The sequence below is a fragment of the Arachis duranensis genome, chromosome 7, assembly GCF_000817695.3.
Source record: "Arachis duranensis cultivar V14167 chromosome 7, aradu.V14167.gnm2.J7QH, whole genome shotgun sequence".
Taxonomy (NCBI): Eukaryota; Viridiplantae; Streptophyta; class Magnoliopsida; order Fabales; family Fabaceae; genus Arachis; species Arachis duranensis.
The window spans coordinates 7,227,429-7,240,007 of record NC_029778.3 but is presented as its reverse complement, the minus strand read 5'-3'; the positions used below and the strand labels follow the sequence as shown (position 1 = coordinate 7,240,007).

The window sequence follows — 12,579 nt, the reverse complement described above, 5'->3', positions numbered from 1 at the left end:
TTTTGTTAAAGTAGGTGGGATCTTGATACCTTGTGTCGTTGGATGAAGAAGGTTTATCTTTAAAAGATGGTTTCTCATCAGTTTTATAAAATCCCAATCCAGCTTTATCATAAAGAGGTTTTTGACTAGCCAAGATTTGATTAAGATTTTCAGAACTTTGTGTAAACTTGGCTAAGTCTTCCTTAAGCCTTTGAACCTCTTCAAGCAACTCTTCATTTCTTTTGAAACAGTCTACATATGCAAGGATAACAGTTTACATACGCAACTACCGAGTGATCACTTTCACAGCTTCTAAGTTGAGCTTTCAACTGCTTATTTTCTTCTACAAGATCACAAGCAGTTTCGGCCTCTCTTAGTTTTTCTTTGAGAAAATTATTTTCAGGTTTAAGAATGAAATTTTGTTGTTCAAGATCTTGATTATCAGTCAGAAAACATCTTATTTTTTCAGAGAGGTGATCTATCATGAGATGAAGGTCTTCGGTGTCAGGGTTTTGAAAAAATACCTGATCTACATGATCTGCCATGAGACAAGGCTATGACTTAGTTTCAGATTCTTCATCATCATCATCTGAGTCATTTTCCAAATCATCCCATGAAGCCATCAGTTCCTTCTTCTTTCCCTTTTTCGGCTTTTCCTCCTTCTTTAACTTGGGACAATCAGATTTGAAATGCCCTATTTCCTTGCAATTGTAACAGATTACTTTGCTAAGGTCTTTCTTCATCCTCCTTGAGCTGCTGCCTTTGCCTTTGAGTTTCATCATTTTCCTGAATTTTTTTGCAAACAACACAAACTCATTTTCAGAAGAGTTATCACTGGATTCATCATCCAGAGGGTTAGTCACAGAAGAAAAAGCAATTCCTTTTTTTTTTGAATCTTTTTTCAAATAGGAGTTTTCAAAAGCAAGAAGATTTCCTCTCAAATCATCAAGTGTCATGGAGTCTAAGCTACTACTCTCAGAAATAATTAAAGATTTTGTTTCCCACTCTTTTGTAAGACATCTCAACACTCTTCTCACTAGCACAGATTCTGAATGTGTAGTTCCAAGAGCATCCAAGCCAACAATGATGGAGTTGAACCGTTCAAACAATTCATCAATGGATTCTCCTTCCTTCATTGCAAACATTTCATATTCTCTGTTCAACATGTCTGTCCAAGCTTTCTTTACAATGGTGGTTCCTTCATGAGTGATTTGTAGCTTGTCCCAGATTTCCTTTGCCGTTGTGCATCGTGATACTCGTCGGTATTCCTCAAAGCTGATAGCACAGTTGAGCAGGTTTACTGCCTTTGCATTTAACTCTACCTCCTTCCGATCTTCCTCGGTCCATCTTGCTTCTGGTTTGAGAGAGACTACTCCTTCAGCACTTGTGGTAGTTGGAAATTGAGGCCCTTCAAGGATAATCTTCCAAAGTCTGTAATCCACTGCCTGTACAAATATCTTCATCCTCTCCTTCCAATAGGTATAATTTTTCCCATTGAAAAGGGGAGGTCTGTTGCTTGATTGACCTTCAGTCAGATTGTAAGACACCACATTCGCGCCACTGTTTTCCGCCATGAGGATCTTTACTCCAAGCTGCAAAGCTTGATCTCTTTGAGACCAAGCTCTGATACCAATTGATGGTTTCAGTGGCTAAAAGAAGGGGGGTTGAATCTTAGCCCCCTTTTTGCTTGATTGCACTTGCTAACTTGTTGGACCAATTCTGGAAACTTTTAGTCTTTTTATCTCATCACTGCACACGAGACTTTTTTTTTGTCTCGTCCTTAGCCACGAGACTTTTCTTTTTGTCTCGTCCTTAGCCACGAGAATTTTCTTTTTGTCTCGTCACTTGGCACGAGATAATTTTGGATTTTGCTCCTGTGAAGTAGAAACAGAAATGGAGTGGAAAGGAGAAGAAGATTACACCAGATATATCCTGGTTCAGCTGCTAAGTGCAGTGCAGCCTACATCCAGTCTCCATCACAAACATGATGAAATTTCACTATAATCAATCTGATTACAACTTGTAAAGTGCTAACCCAACTTACAAGGGGATTCCCACAGAATCATGAAACACAACATAGATGAACAAAGGAACTCTATGGACATCTATGACTTTTTCTTTTAATTTTGCACTCTCTACCTTTTTCCGCTCTATGGCTTTTTCATACAAACCTCACTGTTTGCCTTTTTCCATGAGACTCAAGACATGACAAAATTAAACAGAAAAATATAAAACTGAATACATTGAAGGAGAAGAGAAAAATGTTAGCTCAGGTAGCTCTGAGAACTCTGTGCCTTGCACTCTCAAATTTTCTCCTTGCTTCAAATAGTGGTTGTTCTCTCTTTTTAAAGAAGAGGGAAGCCTCCACACTTGAAGCCAACACCCAAACCAACTTCTTCCTCCTTCAAGAAACAGACCCGGTTCGGCCACATAGAGAGAGAAGAGATAAACATGCTAAACCCAACATGCAATTACCTCTAGTCCTTTCTTGATCACCACTCTTCATCAGTCCGAGCTCTCCAAGATGGATTTCTGGCCCTTGATGCTTCATGATGGTGATGACTTCATCTGCTTCAATCTCTGCCTTAACCATCACTTCGCCACTCTAGCTACTTCCTGTGGTGGTTGAGCAGAATCAAAGACAAGCCATGCTTCAAGAATCTCCCTGGCTGGCCGAATCTTCATCCTCCTTTTTTAGCATGAAGAGCTCGAGATTACCTCACCAAATCTAACCACATTTGGTGAAAATCTCAGCCACTACATACCTTTCTTTTTCTTTTTCGTGCCATCAACTCGATGGTCTTTATGCATGCAACTTCTTTTTTTTCTTTGTTGATGAGCATAGCATCCATAGCTTCATGGACAAGGACCGAAGAAGAAACAAGAAAGAGATGAGAGAGAATAAACAACTTAGAAGAAAAGCAATTCAATGTGATAAACCACTTTGTTGGTAAAAGTTGCTTTTACTTCCCTAGCTTAGAGTGGCGTGTAGTCATTATGGCCATTAATCAATTCAGTTGAACTTTTCTTTCTCATATTTCCCATGCATTAATTAACAATGTAATAGATTTTGAAATCCATCACATGGTTAAAAGCTTGGATCCGTTGGAAGCATTTTGCTTTCATTTTATCTTGGTTTCGGACCAAGTTTGGAAGCATTCATCAACAATAAGATTTGGGCTTTGTAGCATTAAAATTAAAACTGGCCCAACTAGTTAACATTTGCTTTCCTGATGAATTTTGTTTCGGATCAAGTAGAAAACTTTCATCAAAATTAACCATGGGCTTGGTTGTAACAATATTGAGCTTGGCCCATCAATATAAAAATTCAGTCACTCAATATAAAACATGCAGCAAGGCTGATTATTGGACTTAAACCAGAAACTCATTTTTCGGCCTAATATAAAATCTACACAACAAAATTATTAATTAAGTAAATATGAATTAAGATCAAATTAATAATTTTGTAATTAAATATTTTAATAATATTTGTTCATCATCAAAATTAAATAAGAGTTTCCAAACGCATCAAACACAATATTATAACAAAATCTTTTTGAATGATACATAAATAATTGAAACGGATTGGATATTTTTTGAAAAAAAAAAAAGGTCCATGTTCATAATTTTAAACATTATTACATTTTATCTTCTTTAATCACCACTAATTAAAATGTTACACATATAGAAGAGACAATTATGTAAATACCTTCGAATTTGGATTCAATATTTCATACACAATAAAAATATGAAATTCTACAAATATATCAATGGCCTGGGAACTCGTTATTAACAAAGGATGATTAAATATATCTTTTTATAGATGTTGTTTGCACGCATGGAAAACGGTTGTTAAGGATTCTATATATCCACCAATATCCAATAATATATAAATAATATTTGGACACGTAAAACAATCTATATCCCTTTCTATGTAGCTAAATTGTTAGGGTGGATGAAAATTATCCACAAAGGTAGTTTTCACTTTGACTGAACTTTCAAATAATATGATAATAGATATTTCCGATATTGGAAAGATTTACGATCCACAATGTATGGTTCTTTTTATCTTAAACAATTATAAAGTTCTAATGCCATAACTCATCCATTTTTAGCATGATTTATTAGTCAAACAAAAAGGATGATTTATCTATTTGAAAGTACATTAATGGTCAACAATAAAATTTCAGCTTTGAATTTATACATACTAGGTATGAGAAATTTAAATAACTTTCCTTTAAGAAAATTTCAAGTGAGTAATTATTGTTCCTTTTTTTTTACTTGTTTCAATGGAAATAGAATCAGAGTGTTATGAGTTTGATGAGTTTTGGTTTATATTATATTACATATTTACCCCAAGTCTTTTATATAATTTATGAGAGAGGCTATTGTCACACCTTTTTTTAAGCAGATAAAGTCCCACCCGTTCTACTTTAAATTATTGAAGAATTTAATTTGTATATAATGAAAATTTCTTTTTTTATTTTTAATTCATATGAAAAAAAGTTTAAATAAGCTTTTAGTTTAATAAATCTGAACTGCTTTATTTGAGTTTTAATTTGTTCGTCTTTATTTTTTGTTTTTTTTGTTTTTTATAAAGGTTAGTCCATTTTTTATTATAATATTTTTTGTTTATATATTATTGAAAGAATGTTAAGTATATCAAGTACACCGATATTTTAATAATTTTAATAATTTTAAATATAAAATATATATATAATATATAATAATTAAATGCAACCGTTAAAATTATTAGAATTCTAATATTTTAAATATATTTAAAATTTTTTCTTATATTATTTATATTTACTGTTGAATGCACGTGCATTGGCCAATGGTACGGTGAGATCCAAAGGAAATAAAAAAGTAAAGTATTTTTTTTTTGTACTAAATAATAGAGATAAATATCAATACTATCTATCTATATATCAATATATAGGAACATGATGATAATAATGTATCTGGAGTAAAAAAATTCATAATAAATCCTTTTATAATATAGAATTTTTTTCTATTTTTATTTTTGGTTTAATTACTTTGCTTCCTATAGTTTTGCGAAATTTTCAATTAGGTCTTTATACTTTTTCTCCTTTTAATTGGGTCCCTATACATTATTTTTTTTCAATTTAGTCTCTGTTAACGTTAAATGTCAAAAAACTATTAGTGAATTGTGAAATTATTTGTATATCCTTAGGGACCCAATTGAAAAGAAAAAAAATATAAGGACCTAATTAAAAATTCGATAAAACTATAAATATTCAATGAAAGATATTCCTATAATCCATTTTATTTTGTCACTATCATTCTTTTACTTATTTATACACAAATTGTACCAAAACTACATTCTTTCTTTTTTTTTTTACTTTTAAAATACCTTAAGAACATTTTAAAAAATGGATAAAATAAAACAAAAATAAGTACATAAAAAATTCAATTTCTATCATTCAAGTATTCATTATAATCATGTAATATTTTACATTTATGTGAATTCATGACAGGAAAAATTCATTAAAAAGAAAGTTTTTCCTGAATCTAGAGAATGACAATTATTACATTTCAAGCACCCATCCAAAAACTTTATCTGTTTCACGATCCTTTTTCATTGCCAGGTAAACATTCATTCAAGTGGGAGCAATCTTTTTCAGGAATTTCTGACATACGTTACATATATAGTTAAAAGGTGACCCAAAATAAAGAGACTATCCATAAGTATTGCTACTTTTATCCAAAAATATGTGTCTTTTCACCAAAACTTAAAAAGAAAATTAAATATATATTTAACACAATGTTTTTCTCTTATCTCAACATATTTTTGTCTTATCTCTGTAGTCTATTTCTATACATTTATCAAATACAATCTAAAAGACACTTAGTTTTGGACGGAAACAAATTAAAAGATACCTTGACAACAATAACAGGTAAATTGCCAATCGGATCTATATTGGTTATTGGTCCTTTCTCTTTAAAGAAGTACTTCCTTAGCACTTTCTCATACTTCTTTGGCTCAATATAAAATAAAGAAAATGCAGCTCCAAGACCATCTCTAACTAAGTTTGATGAATTGATTTATGAGAATAAAAGAAGAGAAAAACTTTGAATAGAATACAAGATTTTCAATTAGTTGCAGCAGATCCATATATTATCATGTAATAGTAGCTTTGTTACACAGATATACAGCAGTACAAGCACATTTAAAAAATGACTTGTTCTTATTGGCAATGATGATATCAATAATTATTCGTATTAGTCATAGTAGTAATAAAGCTTTAAAGTAACAGTGGCAGTAACTACTTAAAACAAAATCAAATACATATTATCTAATGCCTCTACATTCGATAAAATATATGACATCTAGCAAATTCACAACTCATTGGAAAAATTTTGAAGTCACAAGATAAAATACCTGCGGTCTCTTAGATTCTTTGGCAGAATTGGCAACTGCATCAAATTCAACATAAGTAAAGAAGACTACAGTAGCTCCAGTAAATATGCTTTTCATGCCATTCAAAACAAAGGAAGACCAGTTGGAAACATCAACCTCAAAAGCTTCAACAAGAACGACAACTATATAAAAAAAAAAATAGAATCCTAACAAACCAGCATCATCACACTAACAACAATCAACAATATACAAAATTCATAATTTGCAAAACTAATTCATATTTCAATTCATCACATATATTCATATATTTTTAGAATTGGACAACTGTAGTGAACAAATAAACTAAAGGAGTTGCCAATTTTTAGAATTGGACAACTGTAATCAATTTTTTGTGTATTGATCTGCATTTGAGAATAGCAATAAAGTTTATCTATGGCAAACTCCAAAATTATCTATTGAATATCACAGTTTGTAATTCATTTCTCTATAATAGTAAAACAAAATTATTGATGTGTGTGCGTTTGTGGTAAAGAATATATGGTTCGTGATTGAAGGCACAAAGCGTACAACCTTAATATATGGTACAACCAGAAACTAACTCACCTGTTCTGACAGATCAAGTGTACAGGCAGTAAAGCGAGGCGAGGCGCGACAACGTGAGGTGAGGCCCGCTGAGTTGCAGACAGGGCTTCGACGGATCAGTTAGTGAAGATCTTCAAAGACCGACAGAGGCTTTAGATGAAGATGATGGACCGACGGCTATGGATGATGAAGACGCCGAAGCCTATGGATGAAGATGACAGACTCCGGGAGGAGAAGCGCACTTTACACGATTTTCAGAGAGAAAATTAGGGGCTGGCTAGGGTTTTGTTTTCCTTTGGGACAAAATGTCAAGGAGTTTTTGAGTATTTTGAAAAAATAGAGATATGTACAATTAGAATATCTAACTCAAATAGAAGAATATCCGTTTTTTAAACTGAATATTCCGTTATCTTAAACGTTATCCTCACGGCATGGACTTAATTGAAAAAAATTAACGTATAGGGACTCAATTAAAAGGAAAAAAAGTATAGGGATCTAATTGAAAATTTCGAAACTATAGGGACAAACAGAGTAATTAAACTTTTATTTTTATTATTTTTAACTAATTTTAAATTTATTTACGACAATAATATATATCATTAGAGTTTAATTTTTCTCCACAACTAAATTCATTGTTATTATTTTTAAATATTTATTTATTTACTGTATATGCCACTATTTTTATTAGTAACTTCTTTTATGGAATTAACAATGAGATAATTTTGAGCCGTTTTTATAATATTTGGAAAATAATTAATAAAACGAAAAAAAAAATAGAAACAACATTTCCATTTGGTACAAGATTAAATACTATATTACCTAAAACAGTATATAAGCACTGAAATTTGAGACGATATTAAAAAGAGGAAAAGAACTAAAATTAAGGTTTTATTTTTTTAAATAAATAACTAAAATCAATAATTTGAGCAATTTAGAACTTGTAATATATTTTTAATGATAAAAATGGAGAATTGGATAATATTTTTCAAATATAAGGCATGCAAAAATAAGTAATAAGTGTTGGTACCTAATTTAGTAAAAATGAATAAATTTAACTCAACTTCGAATTAAAATCTAGTCCAAGTAAATTATCTAACACCAATACCCTAAAAATGATCACCATTATATATCCTTAGCTTGTCAAATGATGTGAAACTTCTAATACATTATTTTTTCCATTTTAAAATATTTGTTTCATTTATATTTTTTAAGATTTTGAAATATTTATTTATTTGGACAATATCAAAATGTTTTCCGTCTTTTACTCTTAATATATAATGATATATTTGTTATTAAAGCAAGAAAAAATAATTAATTGCAATAACTAAATTTTTTATGAAGATAATTCTATCTATTCATGACTCCGCCTATGTTACACTTGCGGTATATAGTCATTTCTAAACCTGAATAAAGGAGGAGGGTTGTGTTAGATCTTCGACAACCAACATAAAAATATAGTCGAACCCCTGTGATATATAATTTTATATATTCATCTAATGTTTTGCTATTACTAAAATGTTTATTGTATATTTGGCCAAAAAAAAAATTGATATCGGAAATTTATTTGTAAATTTTCAAAATATGGTGATATTTTTATTTTCTATAATATGGTATGTCAATTTTTAAAAAGCCAAAAGGATGAAGGAAGTTTTGTAATTTTTTTGTTTTAGATAACCAAAAATCATTGAAGGTGAATTCAATTTTTTTTTATATTTTGAAACACGAAATTGGTGAGAACAATTTTATAACTCATTTCTTTTATTCTAAAATACACTAAATCGGTAAGGTGATTTTGTATTTTTTAAAAATAAAGAATAAGAAACATAATTGTCGAAAGTAATTTGTGTTTTTTCTTTTTAACAAATTTTTCTAACAATTTTTTTTCTCTTTTCCATCTTTTTTCCATCCACGCACCTACCTTTTTTTTCCTTTTCTTCTCTCTTTTCTTTTCCAGTTTTTTTTTTCCTTTTTTTTTCACTTTTTTTTCTTTTTTTTTTCTGTTCTAGTTCTATTTTTTGTTTTAGCTTTTTTGTTTATGATTTTATATATATATTTTTTTAAATTTTTTCGTAGATCTAATTTGTCAATAATCTTTTGGTAATTATTCTTCTCTTTTTATAGTGTAATAGTTACTTTTTATGGATATTTTGGTTTCTGTAATACATATCCTAATATGGGAGGAAGATATTTTGAAAAAAAATTGGATATTTATAGAGTTTTTTATATATCTAAAAAGTGATCAAATATATTTTTAAGAGTCGAGAAAATTATTTTATTTATTGTTTTAATTTGTAGCATATCTATGTAGATTTGGAAATAAAAAAACTTAATTTTATCGTTATTTTTATTAATTAAAATTCTTTGTAATTTAATACTGCGCCTCTCTTCAGTTTATAGTTTAATATATAAAATATTTATCTTCTGATTTAGATATAAATTTAATACTTTTGTTGCGATGTGTAAGTATTTTACGAGTTTTCTATAAATGAAAGTTGTTCCTCTTAACAAAAAAAGAAAAGAAAACAAGGCAACGAGGGCATAATGTGTATATTGAAAAGACAACACTAAATTGATAATATTCCTCACCTAATGATGCTTTCTGTATATTGAATTTTAAATAAAATAAAATTTGGCTGATTTTTGTTAAATTTTGTTGGTTAATTAACATTTTCGATATATAAACAACCTTAAGTTAAAATAAAATATAAGAGGCTTTATAGTTTATACTACTGCTCACTATTTTTTTAATACGAAAAAAATGGATGTGTAGTTTTTATATGTTACATGTTGAGTAACGCGCTCTTAATTACTTATATGTAATTTATTGGATTCTTTAATTTCACGCTATTTATTTAAAAATATTGAAATTATGTTATTTTTATTTTAAATATTTTATGATATTGCTGGCCACCAGCTTTTAGATTTTCTTGAAATACATATTTAATTTAACAAGTAGTTCAATTTTTTCTTTTTGGTTTTCCAATCCATCACTAGCTATTATTAGGGATGTATACGATCCGATTGGGTTCGAAGTAATTTTTCACATGTTGGCTTAGACCTAAAGTGATTTAGATTTAACCTGGAGATAAAATACAGCACTCAAAAGAATACCTCAACCGTATTTAAACCATAGTTCAATTCATTCGGTCCGATCCGGTAAGAATATATTTATATATTCTAAAATTATTGTTTTGTGTTTAAGAATTATAAGACTTTACATTAATATATAATATTTTGTATTATTTAATTTGTATATGACTTATTATATATTTGGTATTATTAGTATTGATTTATGATTATATTTTAATTTTAAAATTTAGTTAGTATTTATTATATTTTTTTAAATAAATTTTATCATATAAAATAATTATTAGAGATTTGGAGCTTTCTCTCATACTAATATTATGTAATATTAATTATAAATTAATCTATTTATTTTTAATAAAATAATTATAAAACTAGAAAAGAAATACAAAGATGTATGAAATTATGATGGTTTAATTATTCTATTGGTCTCTATAGTTTTACGAAATTTTTAATTAGGTCTTTATATTTTTTTTGTTTTAATTGGATTCCTGCACCAATTTTTTTCAATTGAGTCCATACACTTTTTTTTTATTTGAGTCTCTGCACCAATTTTTTTTTAGTTGGATTCCTATGTAATTAAGGCAATTACTACCAAAAGAGACCTAATTAAAAAAAAAATTGGTACCGGGACCCAATTAAAAGGAAAAAATATAAGAATCTAATTGAAAATTTCGCAAAACTATAGAGACCAACAGAATAATTAAACCAATTATGATTAAAGGTCCGATTTTTGCCCAATATCATTGTGGCATGAATTTGTATAGATTTCATCAGATTTAGAATCGGTTTAAGATCTAAAAAATAAGTTCAATATATATTTAAAGTCGGATCTAAATTAAGACAAATCCAATTTTACTCGACCTATACATCCCTATCTATCATCATTCAATATAGCTAGGCGGCCAATGCAAATGATTTTTCAACCAAATTTCACTTATTATTTTTTCTTCTTATTAAATTTTTGTTTTTTTTTGTTATTATCATCGTCTCTCCCTCCTTTATATGTTCAGTAACTTAGTATATAAATTTTGGCCATTTCTATGATGCCTTTTGTTTGGTACCTAACTTTTGTCTAAGTTACTATTTTTAATAATTTTAAAATATTTAAAAAATTTTAACTTTTATACTTTTAAATTTAAAATTAATTATTTTACCTATTTTAGTAATTAGATAATACTTTTTAGGTACCATAACAAAAACCATAAATTTTTTAAAGATCACATGCTTAATACATTGACTTTCAACAAATAATTCACATAAAAAAATTCTGTATTATATGAAAAGCTGTCTGATTTCACTCATATAACTATCAGATTTTGTTCTTCAATCAGACTTGAAGTGAGAATAATAATGAATTTTTTATATTCTGCTCCTTTCCTATTTTCCTATAAAGTTGTCCTACAAGGAAAGGGCCATAGCAATAGCATCGAGAAGTTTTTGTATCAACGAATCGCACGTAGAGATATTGATAACACACATAGAGTTAATGGTATTTCATAACTAATCGATTGAGCAGCTGCTCGTAGACCACCCAAAAAGGAATATTTGTTATTTGATCCATATCCTGACATAAGAAGTCCAATCGGAGCAATACTCGAAATAGAAATCCATAAAAAAACACCGATATTGAGATCGGATAAAACAAAATTATATCCAAAAGGAATTACCGAATAGCTTATTATAATGGATATAACTGATATGGATGGTCCGATACTGAATAAACGAGTATCTCCCCTAGATGGAATAAGACTCTCTTTGAAAAGTAGTTTTGTTCCATCTGCTAGAGCTTGAAGAACTCCCAAAGGACCCGCGTATTCAGGTCCAATCCGCTGTTGTATACCTGCGGATATTTCTCTTTCTAACCATACAATTGCTAGTACACTTATGGTGATTCCCAATACAAGAGTAAAGATAGGGGCAAATACCCATAGAATTCCATAGACCTCCTTTAAAGATTCCAATCTGAAAAAAGAATTGATATCTTGTACTTCTGTTGTATCAATAATCATTTCAACGATCAACTTCTCCCATAATGATATCTATACTCCCTAGTATTGTCATAATATCGGCCAATTTCATTCTTTTAACTAATTGAGGAAGAATTTGCAAATTGATAAAACCGGGTGGATGAATTTTCCATCTCCAAGGAAAACCATTCTGATCTCCTATTAGAAAAATCCCCAATTCTCCTTTGGGGGCTTCAACTCTTACATAAAGTTCTTGTTTCGGCAATTCAAAAGTCGGAGACGGTTTTTTACTAATGAATCGATATTCAAAATCATTCCATTCTGGTTCCCTTTCCCTATCAAAGTAACGAATTTTGTATTATGTACAAAAATTTTGATACTACATATAAAATTTTTTATATTATATCAATAAGTATGTATTATAAACAAAAAATTTTGTATTATATATAAAAGTTTTTATGCTATATCAATAAATTTCTATGCTCAACTAACAAAAATTTTCGTGCTGAAGAAACACGAAAAAAGAGAAGTGAGTGATGCATTCACATTTTTTTTGTCGGGTTTGCAATGTGCTATCTTGAT

At 29.2% G+C, this 12,579-nt stretch overlaps 1 protein-coding gene across 1 annotated transcript; it reads right to left on the bottom strand.

The window, feature by feature from the left end:
- Positions 1–11,460: 11,460 nt before the first annotated feature.
- Positions 11,461–12,341, bottom strand: LOC127740614 (NAD(P)H-quinone oxidoreductase subunit 1, chloroplastic). Its single transcript, XM_052251771.1, has one exon. The coding sequence runs from the start codon at positions 12,037–12,039 to the stop codon at positions 11,473–11,475; it is 567 nt and encodes a 188-aa protein (XP_052107731.1). The 5' UTR covers positions 12,040–12,341; the 3' UTR covers positions 11,461–11,472.
- Positions 12,342–12,579: the final 238 nt, after the last annotated feature.